General features: G+C 59.6%; 1 protein-coding gene across 5 annotated transcripts in view; it reads right to left on the bottom strand.

Annotated features, from left to right (window-relative positions):
- The window catches only part of KIF21B (kinesin family member 21B), a 32190-nt gene extending 18443 nt beyond the window's left edge, over positions 1–13747 (bottom strand). For 2 of the 5 annotated variants that reach the window (XR_001863845.1, XM_017739843.1), the window contains exons 1-21: positions 13225–13746; positions 12693–12875; positions 10270–10419; positions 9906–10040; positions 9408–9575; positions 8806–8921; positions 8056–8251; positions 6916–7105; positions 6748–6811; positions 5683–5907; positions 5356–5437; positions 4762–4879; positions 4276–4467; positions 3508–3707; positions 3246–3353; positions 2784–2852; positions 2165–2394; positions 1613–1760; positions 1320–1514; positions 418–519; positions 136–301 (exon numbers count right to left, since the gene is read on the bottom strand). Coding sequence is in view for 4 of the 5 variants with exons in the window: in XM_017739843.1 (XP_017595332.1) it covers positions 136–301; positions 418–519; positions 1320–1514; positions 1613–1760; positions 2165–2394; positions 2784–2852; positions 3246–3353; positions 3508–3707; positions 4276–4467; positions 4762–4879; positions 5356–5437; positions 5683–5907; positions 6748–6811; positions 6916–7105; positions 8056–8251; positions 8806–8921; positions 9408–9575; positions 9906–10040; positions 10270–10419; positions 12693–12875; positions 13225–13527 (3340 nt within the window). In the remaining variant the exon portion in view is untranslated. Of the gene's footprint in view, positions 1–135; positions 302–417; positions 520–1319; positions 1515–1612; positions 1761–2164; positions 2395–2783; positions 2853–3245; positions 3354–3507; positions 3708–4275; positions 4468–4761; positions 4880–5355; positions 5438–5682; positions 5908–6747; positions 6812–6915; positions 7106–8055; positions 8252–8805; positions 8922–9407; positions 9576–9905; positions 10041–10269; positions 10420–12692; positions 12876–13224 lie in introns of all 5 variants that reach the window. The other 3 variants (XM_017739845.1, XM_017739846.1, XM_017739844.1) reach the window with 2 other exon arrangements.
- Between the last annotated feature and the right edge of the window lie 820 nt (positions 13748–14567).

The raw sequence follows: 14567 nt of genomic DNA, 5'->3' as shown, positions 1-14567 counted from the left end.
CCCCCCCACCCCCGGCCCTGGGGGCGGGTCCCCAGCCGCAGCACCTCCAGGTGCTTTCTGGAGGGCCGCTACGGGTGGGCACCCACCCCAAGGGCAGCACAGCCGGCCTGAGGATGCACCTGCCTCTCGTCCCACCTTGCTGGACGTTGTGGATCAGTGCCTGCAGCTCAGGGTGTGACTCAGCCTTCTCCCGAAGGGCATCCAGGAGGGCGTGGTTCTGCGAGGAGCTGGCCACGTCGTTCTGCCGCAGCCGCCCCTCCAGCAGGCGGATCTGGGCCTCCTTCTGGGCCACCTGCAGCCCCTGAGGAAGAAATGTTGCTGCTCAGAGAGGTGCCACAGGTCCTTGCCACCAGGTTCCCACCCTGGCACCCAGCAAGATACCCTGTCACACATCCACACCCCAGCCCAGCCCCACACCTTGTCGATGGAGGCTTTCAGGAAGTTGTCCAGCAGCAGCCGGGCTTCGGCCAGGGAGCAGGAGCTGATCACCACCGAGGTGTCCGTGGAGTCCAGCTCCTCCTGAAACGTGGAGAGACAAGAGCTGGATGCAGCAGGGAAGCTTTGCTGCTGGACGTGGGACAGGTGGAAGGGCCTCCATGGCCAGCACAGCACTTCCATCACCCTGCAAGCACTGCCCAGTCCAACGCTCACCCTCCCCAGTCTGCCCAGTGGCTGCTGGGGAGATCCGGCCATGGGGCTGTCCAACGCAGCCTGAAGGGCTTATGCACTGCTCCAGAAATCCTGGTTCCAGCACTTAACTGGACACTGAACAGACACCAGGCTCACCCAAATCCACAACCCAAAGCTGAGTGTGAATTAACAGCAGCCCTCCTTCCCTGCCAGTCAAGGTGACAGCTGGGGACAAGCCAGGGACAGCACATAGCCTCCGTTTCAGGCTGCAGGCATTGAGGGGAGTTGGGATCTGCACAGTGGCATGCCCAGGATCACAACTGGACACAAAACCTAGATGGTTTCTGCTGGGAAAAGGCCAGTCCTCCTGGGATGTTTCCAGCACACGAAGCAACCATGGGGACAAGTGACCACCAGCCCCATGGGCAAATGGGGGCCACAATTCCAGGGCGGTGGGACACCAGCAGCCTGTCTATGGACATGCAAGGACCTGCCAGAACTCGTCTCTGTAATTAATCACCTAATGAGAAGTGACTGTGGGTGAAGCCCCACCAAGTGTGACACAGCTCAGAGGACTCTGGGTCCTCTGACCAGAGCCCAGCCCCAACTGGCTGTGCCCAAGGATGCTCTTTCCACAGAGGGATGCTCTCACTTTCTCCCTGCCAGCCAGACCCAGTCCCACTGCCCACCTTGGTCTCCTCAATCTGCATGATGGTGGCCTGGCAGTCCGAAATGCTGTCGTTGATGTAGTCAATGTTGGCCCCTAGCACCTCAATCTCCTCGTTCAGCTCTTGCAGCCCCTTCTGCTCCTTGGGGCTCTCTGCCTGCAGCTTTGCTCGCTTGCCCAGCAACGCCTCCTGCAGCAGTGACAGCTCCTCGCGTTTCTGGGGGAAAAGGGAAGGGGGATCAGCACTGCCCACGTGGCCATCTCCCTGTCCCACACCCACCACCCAGCCCTCTCCGTCCCCAGTGCCACAGCCACCTTGATGAGCCTCTCCATGTCTGCCTCCAGGTTGACGATGGTCATTCTCTGCATTACAATGTCAAAGATGCGCCGCTCCAGCGACTGCCATTTGAGACGGGCAGCTTTGCTGAAGGTCTGGCTCGTCCCCTTCTTGGGGAACTTCTTCCTACAGCCAGAGGGAAGAAGAGGCATATGGGCAGATGGCCACACCGTGCTGGAGAGCTGGGATTGCCCCAGGAAGATATCTGGGATCTGGCTGGCCAGAAACAGAGGATGCATCTGTGTTGTTTCCACATTGCCCAACTTTTCCGTTTCCTCCTAGCAAAGTGGGACAAGAGATGAGTCCAGCAGGGTTTGTGCCACGGCATTTAATCCTCATGGAAGGCCAGCTTTGGGCTCAAGCCCAGGTGACAGTCACACTCTGCCAGCACAGCTTATCCCAGGGTCACTGATTTAATACGGGTCAAGTGGACACTAAGAAGCCACCCTTCAACCTCTGCCACCAGCCAAAAGCCAGGCATGGGGGTCCCTGGGATGTCTCACCCCCTACCACTCAGCCCCTGCCCTGACCTGGCAGGCCGGGCCCCATTAATGGAGGACGAGGGGTCTCCCAGGAAGTTGTTGATTTTCCTGTTCCACTGGCGCACGATGGTGGAGACGGAGCGAGCGCCAGACTCGGGCTCAGAGGAGGTGGTGCTGGCCGAGACCTCTGCGCCTGAGTCCAGCATGGCCGGCTTCTGGCCCATCCTGCCCGCCACCCGGTCTGACATGGGCTTGGCCAGGCGGCGCAGAGGTGACACCTGCCCGGAGCAAGGACAGAAGAGAGGGTGTCAGCTGGGCAGCCCCAGCCAGCCTAAACCCATTGGCATCACCCCCAGGTCCCCACAGGTCTGAGAGTGGCAGCTCTGTAGACCCAAAGCCCAGGGACATTTGTGCCTCATGGGTTTCCCTCTCCTCCCTCACAGCCCACCCCTGCCCCCAGGCTCTGCTGCTCAGCACGGGGAATTCTGCTGCTGCCTACAGCCATTTCACACCCAGTTCCTGAGCCATAAAACCCCCTCCTGTCCTTTTGGGAACCTCATTCCCAAAGCCAGCCCTGTCTGGAGAATGGGATTTCTCTAAGCCAAGCACTGGGGCCCAGATGTCCATGGGAGCTGGGGGCTATGTGGAGGAAACCCCCTTTCCTCACCTCCTGTGTTTTCCTCCGCAGCACTATTTCCTGCTGCCGCTTCTGAGATTCCAGAGCCCTGATCTGGAACTGCACGAGTGAGAAAGAAAAAGACACCCCTGAGGTCCAGTCCAAACACTCCAGTGGTGGTCGCAGTCCCAGTGCTCCCTTTGGCAGAGTCTCACTCCTGATTCTAACAACGAGCAGGCTCCCAGCCTTGAGCTGGCTCTGGTTGGACATCCCCCCTCCCACAGCCTCCCCCACAACTGCAACAGGAGCTGTGGGAAGCCTTTGGGAACCGTTCACCCAGCTGTGCTCTGCTAGGACTGTGCAGGCTCCAGGGAGGCCACGAGCGCAGCAGGGCACCGAGCTTCGAGGTACCTGTGAGCCCCTGGAGTGCCAGAGCAGGACAAACACCCCGTCCCCAGCCAGGCCAGCCCCTGCACGGGGCCATGGGCAGCATGTGGCCAGCCAGGCTCTCACCTCCTGCCGGCGCTGCTCCTTCTTGAGCTGCGCGATCTCCCGGTTCCTCTTGGTCTCCGCCAGCCGCCTCCGCTGCTGCTCCTCCCGCATCTGCTTCATCAGCGCCACCTGCAACGGAGGGTCCCGCGTGTGCCACTGCCCTGGGGCACCCACCCGCCCAGCAGACACGCTCTGCACTTGCCACCAGAGCGGGGAACATTGCTCCAAGCGGAGAGCCGGGCTCGTCCAGGTGATTCCTCCCTGCCCTGGAGCATCCAGGTACCTTTGCCTTCTTCATCTCAGCCACTTCTGCCTGCAGCTTCCGCAGCTCCCGCTCATAGCGGGACTGGTTCTTGAGCAGGCGAGCATGCTCCTTCTGGGCCGCCTGGAGCTTCTGCAGGTCCCGGTTCATCTCCTTCAGCCGCTTCTCATAGTCTGCTTTGATCTTGTTGGCTTTTTCCTCCGTGTAGCACTCCATGGTGCCTGGCGGGTGAGGAGAGGGCCATGCACCCCAGGATCCTCCTGCACCCACGTACCCTGCCTGGAGGCACCAGGCACTGTGTCCCTCCCTGTCCCATCAGAGCCGCCCTCACCCCATTGTGACCTGGGGTCTGCCTGGGAATACCCACTGGAGGAGCTCAGCACAGAGAGAAGACACAGCGGCTGGGCTGAGCAGAGCTGCAGACTGAGACCCACAGCCACATATATGGGTGACGCTATTTAAGCCTGGAGATCAGCCATGCCACTGGGTCTTTTGCCCCTCAGCCCCTCAGTTTCCCCAGGAGTCCCCACAGCTCATGAAGTGGTGCTCCAGGCTGGGAGAGGCTTTGCCTCGCCATCCTTCTCCAGCAGCAGCAGGGTCCAGAGCTGTGCAGCTGACTGATGCTGCTCCCATGGCAAAACAAGCAGAGCCTTGGGGGTGCCAGGGATTCAAGTAGAGGCAGGGGGATGACAAAGCTCTACCAGAGCCAGGGGTGGATGCTTTGACTTAGAGTTAGCTGGGCTCAAGCTGGAACTGGGGATGGGATCCCACGGGTGAGGCGGTTCTCACTGAGGTTTTGCAGGACCCGGTCCCGCTCCAGCTGCGTGTCCCGAATCTTGTTCTGCAGTAGGATCAGCTTCTCCTCATACTGGTGCTTGAGGGTCTGCAAACGCCGCTGGCTGTTCTCCAGCTCATCAATCAGCTTCTGCTTGATCTCAATCTCACAGGTCAGATCTGCCAGGTCGGCCTGGAAATTCACAGCTGGAGGCAGAGGAGAAAGTCAGGCTGGGAGGGATGGGGGAGCATCACTTCCATGGCCCCCCTGAGTCACAGCACACAGAGAGGGCAGAGCGGCTGATGGCAGCCCATGCTTCTGGGGAGCAGCAGCACCCCAAAGAGCACTGCAGCAACCCTGGGGCTCTTGCAAGTCCCACAGGGCAGACGTGGCTGGGGTGTTTTGGTGAACTCTGTCTTGCCAAGAGAGCAGAGCTCATTGCCAGAGATACCAGCAAATGCCCCCCCATGCCCACAGCTGCGTGCAGATCTGCACTTTACCCTTCTCCTCTGCATCCGAGTCTGAGTCCACCAGGCTCTCTTCACTGCCCGAGTCCTCATCTTCATCCTCGCGCCCATCCTCTTCCTCACAGCCACTCTCATCCTGTTCTTCCTCCTCCTACAAAATGAGTGCCTAATCTCAGCGAGCAGGAGGGCCTGTCCCTCTCCCCACAGCTTCTCCCTCCCTCAAACCTGAGCTCACCCTACAGCAATGAGCCACAGCCACACAAGTGGTACCCAGCCTCCCACACAGGATGCCCAGGGGCTGCAGCACCATTTCTGGACCCCCAGCACACACCATTGAGAGGAGCAGCAATTTGACCCATCCATTCTTGCATCCATCCCTTCCCAGCTGAGCAGCCTGACCCCTCTTCATCTCTGCTGATTGAAACCAAGCCCCCAAAAATGTGGACTCCTACAGCAGGGCTGGCTGGGGAGTATCCAACTTCCCCCTGCTCCAGCACAGAGTCCTCAGCAAAATGGCCCTTCCAGGTCACTTCAGGGCCAGGCCCAGCTTGGTCCCTGTCCCACGTGTGGCAATTACAGTGCTCCACACCCAGGCAGCCCCGCAGTGTGAGCACGATGCCCACTCACCTCTTCGACCTCGTTCTCATCCGTCTCCTCCCCGTTGTCCTGCTGCAGCTTCTGCCGCTTCTTAAACGCCTCCTTCTCCGGGCTGGGGGGAGCAGAGGGGGCCTGGTGAGTCCCAGCATGGGAGAGGCCAGAAACAGCTTCTGCCGGGACCACCCTCCCTGCTGCTTTTGGGGAAAAGAGCCTCTGGAATTATGTGATGGGTGAAAAAGAGACCAAGGGCAAGGCAGGGCTGGGAGGGGAGCCCAGGCATGCGGGGAAGCAGCATACCCAACCCCACAGGGACAGACCGGCGCTCAGCTCCCCCTCCCCAGCAGCAGCCGCCGTCACCTCTTCCTCTGCTGCCGCCGCTCCTTCTTTTTCAGGCGCTCCAGGTCCTGCTTGGCCCTTCGGAGGACATCAGAGGCCTCTGTCTCCAGCGGGGCCGCGGGGCTGCACAGACCAGCCAGGCCAGCGGCCGGCGAGGAGCCCATGGAGTAGGGGGGCCGGGCAGAGACGCGCGAGAGGCTGCGGCGCAGGGACTCGTTCATGGACTCGCTCTCCAGGAGCTTTGTCCTAGGGAGTGGAAACAGGGAGTAGTCAAAGAGGGGCCATCCCACTGCCCCTAGAGGGGGGGATCTTGCCTGAGTTTAGAATCACAGAATAAATTGGGTTGGAGGGGACCTTAAACCTCGCCTCATTCCACAGCCCTGCTGTGGGCAGGGACACCTTCCACTAGACCAGGTTGCTCCAAGCTCCACCCACTTGCAGGGATGGGATAACCACAACTGTACCATTGCCTCACCACTCTCACAGAGGAGAATTTCTTCCTAACTTCTAACCTAAATCTCTCCACTTTTAGTTTAAAGCCATTTAAAGCCATTTTAGTTTAAACCATTCCCCCTTGTCCTATCACTATCTGTCCATGTAAAAAAAAAATCCAGCACTCTCCCTCTTTCTCATAAGCCTCCTTTAGGCAGTGGAAGGGGCTCTAACATCTCCCCAGAGTCTTCTACAGACTGACCATGATGTGCTTGGATGGCGTCAGCCAGGGACAGAGTCACTACTAAGCCATTCCCGCTAATGATGGCTCAGAAAGCCACAATGCTGCCAGACAGGGTACCAGGATCGTGCAAGAGACTGGGATGGACCCAACTTTGGGAGGCAGCAGTCCCTGGAAGACCCCAGGCACTCCAAACAGGACCTCCCCCTCTATCAGTGCCCACACCAAGGACAACAATGGCCAAAGCACTGCCTGGCACCAAGGCCGGGCCTCCTTCAACACTGTATAGCAGCAGTACCAGCAGCTGCTGTTCCACGAGGCTTACAGTTCACCCCAGCAACGCTGGAGGCACTGAGCTGTGTGAGCCACCCAGCCCCAGCCCCTGGCACCAGGACCCCAGTGTGCCCACTCACCTCAGCTCCTCAATCTCACGGATGTAGTTCTGGATGAGGGTGCCGATGGCTTCGTTGCCATCACCTGCAGAGGCACAGGGGGATGGAGGCAGGCACAGCTGTACCACAGCCCCCGTCCCAGCTGCTGCCTGGGCTGACCCACCATGCCACACACCAGCCCAGCCTCACCTGCTTTGGCCAGCATCAGGTTGGCCTCCTGGCTCATGAGGTAGGTGACCCTGCTGTTGATGGCATCGATGGCCTCCTGCATGGCCTTCACCCTCATGCGCAGGGCGCTGTTCTCCTTCTGCAGCATGGCGTTCTCACGGAACAGGTCACTGTAGCCCTCTGCGCCATCCTCCCCGATCACCCGCTTGCCCTGTGGGGACAGGAGGGAAGGCCCTGAGTGCAGGGCAAGCTGGGACACGGAGACCCAGCACTGCAGCCCTGGGGCAAGCCCAGACATGAAAGCAGGGACAAACCGAGGGACCAGGGAAGTCCGAGCTGAGCAGGCAGAGGGTGAGAGATGCTTCAGGGCTTCTCCCTGCCTTACCACCCCCAAAACCTGGCCAAGGTCCCGCCTTGACAGGCAGGAGCTGGGACCCTGTTTCTTAAGCCTCCTGACTCCTCCTAGCAGTGACTCCTATGCAGAGGGGCAGGGGATGGGAGGCAGGAGGGTCTGTCCCACTAACCCTGCCCCAATTCAAACACAAGGAGGGGGCTTTCTGCATCCATCTCTGCCTCCTCACCAGGGTCACTCCATCAGCTGGGTTTGCCTTTGGTGGAGCTAATTTTCCTCCCAGCAGCTTTGCATGGTGCTGTGTCTGGGATCTGTGCTGAAAACAGCACTGATCCCACAGGGATGATTTAGCTCATGCTGAGCAGGGCTTGCACAGCACCAGGGGCTGTTCTGCCCCTCACCCTGACCCACCAGCGTTGGGCCAGGGGTGCACAAGGAGCTGGGGGAACACATCCAGGACAGCTGTCCCCCACTCACCACAGGGATATCCCAAACCATGGGATGTCATGCTCAGCATATAAAGCTGGAGGTAGGAAGAAGAAACAGGGGGTGCCTGCAGTGTTGTCCCGAGTCACTGTTACACTTGACAGAGCCCTGCTGGGCTGGGGATGGCTGAACACCTCCCTGTGATGGGACATGGGCAGTGAGTTCCTTGGCTTGCTTTACTTCTTAAACTGTATCTGAGCCAACAAGTTTTCTCCCTGCTCCTCTTGGAATTCTCTCCCCCATCCCATTGGGGGGCAGTGAACAGCTGGCTGCACGGGGTTCCCTTGCTGGCCAGGGTCACAGCAGGACACGGGGCCACTCACTGCCTTGTACTCCATCAGCTCCATCTGCAGCCGGGCGATCTCAGCCCGCAAGGCGCTGATCTGCTGGCTCGTCTTGTCCTGGTTCACCACCACTTTGTTCTTGATGTTGCGGGCCCGGTTCGCGTACTTGAGCGTGTTCAGGGTCTCCATGAAATCCCGGTCAGAGGGGCTCACGCAGGCGATCATGATGGTTTGGCTTGGGGGTGCAAGGGCAGGGTGAGAGAAAGTCCCTGCGCTGTTCGGCAACCCAGCAGGTGGAAACCCAGGAGCCGGCACAGAACACACGCCCCAGACACCCATCCTGGGCCCTTCTGTGTTTTAAAACAAGCTACGAACTGGGTTCATCCCTCCCAGGGCCAGAGAACTCACAGGAGCCCTCAAGCACATCACACAGCGCTGAGCAAAGGCAGCCCTCCCTCAGTGCCTCCCTCTCTGCAGGAGAGGCAGGGAATTCAGTCCCATGCTGGGCACAACCATTTGCCAAGTCCCAGATCTGCGAGGGCTCAGGAGGGTTTTGCACCACCTGATTCTGCCAAAGCTGCTAATTGCACCTAAGGCTGGTGAGGAGCCACAATCTTTACATCTGCAAAGTCATGCCGTGCCTGGGAGAAGGCATCCCTTCCCCACCGAGCAGCCCCTGGAGCCCTGAGACAGCTCCTACACAGCTCCAGAGCCCCTCAGCCCCATCTGCAGAGGGACAGCCCCAGCAGCCCTCACCCCAAGCTCAGCCCCCACCTGGGACCCCCTTACCTGTTGCCCCCGAGGGAGTCCTGCAGCAGGCGGGTGAGCTTGGAGTCGCGGTAGGGCACGTGCACAACCTTCTTGCTCTGGTCTCCGAGGGCACTGATGACATTCCCCAAGGCCAGCTACCAACACAGAGGGAAGCCCCCCCCCCAGATTCAGCTGTGGCTGAGGATACAGCTGCCAGGTAGCCAGCACGTCAGGCCTGGGGCACACACTGCAGCACAGGTTTGGGTTGCACAAGGGGCAGGCACTGGTCTTCCCTTAGCCTGGGCTGTGCCTCTCTCCCATGCTGCACTGAGAAGCAGCATCAAGCCCCAGGGTTGGTTTTGTAGCTCTGATTAGCAGATCTCACCCTTTTGGGACCTGCGCCACTGTGCCCAGCTGCACCCCTCCCCACAGCACACGTCTCCTTCGGCAGCAGAGCTGTGCTCTCACCGCTGGCACTGTGCACACTCCTGCCATCAGGCACGGGCAGCACGAACCCCAGCCAAGACAGCAGCACCCCAACAGCCCATGGTAGCTCCGAGCAAGACCCAGAAGTGTCACAGGCTTTCCCTGGCAGGCCTTGCCTTGCCACTGGCCCTACCCCGTGCAGCCTGGTGCCGTACCAGCCCGCAGTTGATGGAGATCCCTTCCTTTGCCCTCTCGCCAGTGGCACCCGTCCGCTTCAGCCTCTCCGAGCCAGCCAGGTCCACGAAGTGAAACTTGGCTGTCAAGGTCTCGTACTCAGTGGCGGGTTGGGATCCATCCAGAAGGCTGCTCACCTCCCCATTCACCTGCAGCCAGGGACACACGAGGGGTCACCACCCCAGACTGGAGCAGGCAGAAGCTCCCCTGGCTTCACTCAGATGTCAATGAGAGTCTGAGCATTCCCCCTCCGTATCCAGCCCCTCAGAGATGGGGACAGGATCCCAAGAGCAGCTTGCTCTGAGCCACCCTCAGCTCCCATTAAATCCTAATGCTGGCCATGACTGGAAAGAAGACAGAAAAATCCCTGCTTCTCTTCACCAGACTTCAAACCCTCTCCCCTTCCCAAGGGAACTTCATGCATCACCTGGATATGGAACCCAGGAACAGCCTGGCCATGAGGCAGGACCACATCTCACCAGCTCTGGGCGGGCACACACTCTCGTCTGGCACAGGTGAATGGTGAAGATGGCATGGGACCGGGAGCTCTGCACGTTCATCTGGGTGCTGGCAGTGGTGCGGGAAAGAGCTCCTTGTTTTAGGCACTGGATCAGCTACAATGACACCAGGCAGGGAAGGAAACCTTAAAGTACCCTTCTGGTGAGTCAGGACAGACCCTGTGCAGCTCAGTGGGCACACTGACCTTTTCCAGAACACCCCCAGGACTGCACCGTCCCATCCTGGGAGAGATCTCCCCCCACCAAGCTGTCCCCACGTAGCACATCCCTGGCCAGGGGCAGCCAGCTGCCACCCCTGCTTTGTGTCTGCCCCCCCTGCACCCACCTCATCCTGGGAGCTGATGAGGCGTGACGTGACCCCCGTGGTGTAGATGCTTCCGCTGGCATCCTCGTGGATTTTGATGTTGGATTTGCGGTGCCGCGCATCAGGGTCGCGGGTGCTGTCGAACAGGTCCAGGATCTCCTCGTTGTAGAGCTGAGCGGGGCAGCAGTGGGCGTGGGGTGAGCAGAGGAAGCACGAGGCTGCTCAAGCCTGGCACTGGCAGGAGCTGCCCTCTGGCACCCTGCTGCCACTCCCCCCACAGCTGGGGATGCTCGTGTGCTCACACGCGTGTGCAAGGCTGAGCAGGGAGCTAGGGTGTGTGCAGGTGTAGGAGAGGAGGCACAAGCATGTGCATGCAGAGAGGAGATGATGCACAGAGTCATGGAACCCTTCAGACTGGAAAAGCCCTCTAAGATCATCAACTCCAACCATTTACCCCAGCACTGCCATGTTAATCACTAACCCATGTCCCCAAGTGCCACACCCACACATCTTTTGGACATTTCCAGGGGTGGTGGCTACAGCACTGCACTGGGCACCCTGTGCCAATGCCAGACCACCCTTTCAGGGAAGAAATTTTTCCTAATATCCAATCTAAACCTCAACTGGCACAGCTTGAGGCCGTTTCCTCTTGTCCTGTCCCTGTTCCCTGGGAGCAGAGCTCAACCCCCGCCTGGCCCCCCACCCTCCTGTCAGGAAGCTGTAGAGAGAGAGAAGGTCCTCCCTGAGCCTCCTCTTCTCCAGGCTGAGCCCCACAGTTCCCTTAGCCACTCCTCACCAGACTGGGGCTGCAGAACCTGCCATGCAAAGCTCTGAGCTTCAGTCTGGGTTGGTTTCCACAGCCCAACCCTGTCCACTCCCTGGCCTATCCACTGAGCAGACACCCAGGAGCTACACATCCCCCTGACCTTCCTGGCTCACCTGGCCATAGGAGCCAGTGAAACCCCTCTCATCACAGCTCCTTGAAGTCATCTGTCAAGTGGAAAGGGGATAAGGGGGACCAGGGAGTGCTGAACAAGCAGGAAAACCCTGCTGCCCCAGAGCTGACTCCATCCTTATCTCAACTCTGCAGCATCCTCTCTCAGCTTGGGGTGGAGGGACACTCCTGCCCATCTGTCCCCCCACTATCACCATTCCATGTCACCCTCTTGTACCCCCACCCCAGTGCAGAATGCTGGGTCACCCGAGGACTGCAGGTGCCTGGCCAGCAGAACGGATCAGGCTAATCCGTCCCTGGCTGCCCCAGGTGCCACCAGGCTCCTCAAAGGTTTAAACCTCCCAGAGCCTGCTCCCAGGAGCACAGTCACAAGACAGGGATCAGCCAGAACAAGTCCTGTGCCCCTGCCAGGACAGGAGGGTTGGTGACCAGTGGCTGATGAGGCCATGTGCTGCTTTATCCATGCAGGACTTCAGGACAGGCAGGAAACTGCCCCCATTTCCATCCCAGCACACAGGATCCCTGAAGAGAAGCCCCATGAGCTGAGCACAATTGGGAAGGCAACCAGGAGCTTGGCTAGGCCAAGTGATGGGAATGGGAGGACGCAACAGCACCACAGGAGCTAACAGGGGCTCTGCAGATGGAGACATAAGTGGGAAGGATTTCCCCAGCAAGGAGGTGACTTTGGGCCCTCTCCAAGCCATCAGCATCTGAAGACACCAAGATGTGATGGCCAAGAAAGCCACCTGGAGGTGAGATCACAGCACGGGGTCCCTCCCTGCCCATCTCCTCTGGGCACATCCCAGGTCACAACCTCAACCAGATGAAGCTTGCTTGGGAGCTCAGCTTTGCTCAACATCACCCTGTGCTTTCTCACTGGGGCCTTCAACCAGTTCCCACCTGCATCTCTTGGCTCTTTCAGCCCAGGAGCAACCCCAAGAAAAACGCTGCCAACACACGAGGTCCATGGGCTTCCCAGGACAAACTTCTCCAGGGAATGAAGCCGTTAACAGAAGGGGCTTTTGAATAGGAGAAGCCAGGACAGAGGCAGGAGAGGATGCATTCTCAACGTCAGAGATGCAACAAAGGACATGGAAAATAGCACAGTCCTTCTCACAACCCCACCAAGAGTGGCACCTTCTCCTTTTCCTGTTTCACTGGCAACTCTGGTCCAAGGTAGCAGGTATCCCGCTATCCTTGACCTCAAACAGGGGCAAGACAGCCCAGAGCCCCTGGATCACCAGGGGACCAAGCCATAAGACCCTTCCCATGGTGGGAGCTCCCTCCACCCAGTTTGCAGCCATCGTGAGGCCAACAACATCGAGGTGCTTCGAGTCTCCACGGCACCAGCACACATCCCCAGTCCCATGCCCACTAAGGGCTCCAGCTCTGTCGGGAAGCAGTCAGGGCACGGAGATCTCAAGGCACCCAAAGCATGGGAGAGGAGCAAGGACGGGGCAGGGTGTCCCCCAGACCTCCCACCACCCACCTCCAGGAACTGGGCGCTGACTTTGAACTCGGGTGCTGCCACGCCCTGGCTCTGGGCCGCTCGCTTGCGCTCCTCGATGCCGCTGAAGAGGTGGCTGATGGCCCGCGGGATGATGCCCTGCTCCTCCTCGGAGATGCTCATGTCGAAGCCAGTGCCCATGGTGTACGTCTTCCCTGCGCCAGTCTGTGCAGAGACAGAGAGGGGCAGCTGATTGGGCCCTCCCAGGCTCAGCTCAATGCACCCCACATTCTCCCCCTGCTCCTTTAGGCTCCCCAAACACCCTCACTGAGCCACCGTGACCCCCAGCAACACATCAGCTCCCACATTCCTATCCCAGCCCTGCCTCTTCCCACCCAGTGCCACCCCTGCCCCCAGCTCTCACCCAACCAGGGGCAGCTCTGTTCTCTCCATACCCAGGATCTCACACACCCTGCACCTTCCTTAACCTCTGCAGGTGCCCTCCCAGTATCCCCAGTGCTGCTGGAGAGCCCAACACTGGGGGCAGAGCCCTCAGAGCGGGCAGGGCCTGTACCTGCCCGTAGGCCAGCACAGTGGCATTGTAGCCCTCGAAGCAGCCCTCGATGAGCTTCCCCATACAGGTTGTGTAGATCCGCTCCTGCCATGTGTCCAGGTCAAAGACAAAGTCATAGGTGAAGGCCTTGTCCTTGCCCAGCAGCACCTGGGGCTCGCCAGGTGTCACTGAGGTACAGATGTGACATCCCTCTATCTTCTCTTTGGGCAGCTGCGGACGGATCCTATGGGAAGAGAAGCAGGCTGAGGGCAGCCCAGCCTTGAGGGACACCAGTCTGGTCCTGAGGATGCGAGCACAGCCCATGCTGGGTGCCGTGTCCTAGAGTGTGTCTAGTCCAGCACAACTGGAGGCAAAAGACTGTTCCCCACTGCTCTGCACTGGCACAGCCTCACCTTGAGCGCTGTGTGCAGTTTTGGGCACTGCAGTGTAAGAAAGACATAAAGGTATTAGGGAGTGTCCAAAGGAGGGACAGGAGAACGGCGAAGGGCCTTGAGGAACCATATGAGAAGCAGCTGAGGTCACTTGGCTTGTTCAGACTGGATAAAAGCACCATGAGGTCAGACCTTATCGAGCTCTGCAGCTTCCCCACAAGGAGCAGCTCCAATCTCTGCTCTCTGTGACAGGGACAGGACCCAGTGTAACAGCTGGAGCTGTGCCAGGGGAGGGTCAGGCTGGAGATCAGGGAAAGGTTCTTCCCCCAGAGGCTGCTGGGCAGTGACCAGGCTCCCCAGGGAATGGGCACAGCCCCGAGGCTGCCAGAGCTCCAGGAGCGTTTGGACACCGCTCCCAGGGATGCCCAGGGTGGGATTGTTGGGGTGTCTGTGCAGGGCCAGGGGTTGGAATCAGTGAACCTTGTGGGTCCCCTCCAGCTCAGGACATTCTCCAATCTCTGCTGGAAACATGGCTCATGCAGGCAGGGCACGGGCAGCACCTCTGCCTGCAACATGGAGCATACAGGGCAGGGGAAGCCTCAGCTCCTGCAGCCAGCCATCACCCTGACCTCTTTGTAGCTGAGAACAGAGATTGACACATCCCAGAACGACCAGCAGACACCTCCACTCCTGAGGTGACAGGCAGGGCTGGGCACAGAGCTGGTAGCAACACACAGCCTGCACCCAAAACTGCCCCCGGACCATCAGCCCGGGCCAGGCAGCCCCCACGCCTGTGCTGGCTCATGCACCCCGATGCCCCCGGCAGGCACAGACACGGGCCATGGCATCAAAGAGGGGCTGGGCACAGACACGGGCCATGGCATTGCAGCAGGGCTGGGCACAGACACGGGCCACGGGATCACAGCAGGGCTGGGCACAGACCAGGGCCACGCGAACACACCAGGCGGGGGC

This window comes from Corvus brachyrhynchos, unplaced genomic scaffold (genome assembly GCF_000691975.1).
Source record: "Corvus brachyrhynchos isolate BGI_N302 unplaced genomic scaffold, ASM69197v1 scaffold67, whole genome shotgun sequence".
Classification (NCBI taxonomy): Eukaryota; Metazoa; Chordata; class Aves; order Passeriformes; family Corvidae; genus Corvus; species Corvus brachyrhynchos.
The sequence above is the reverse complement of the archived record's forward strand: the minus strand, read 5'-3'. Positions and strand labels throughout refer to the sequence as shown.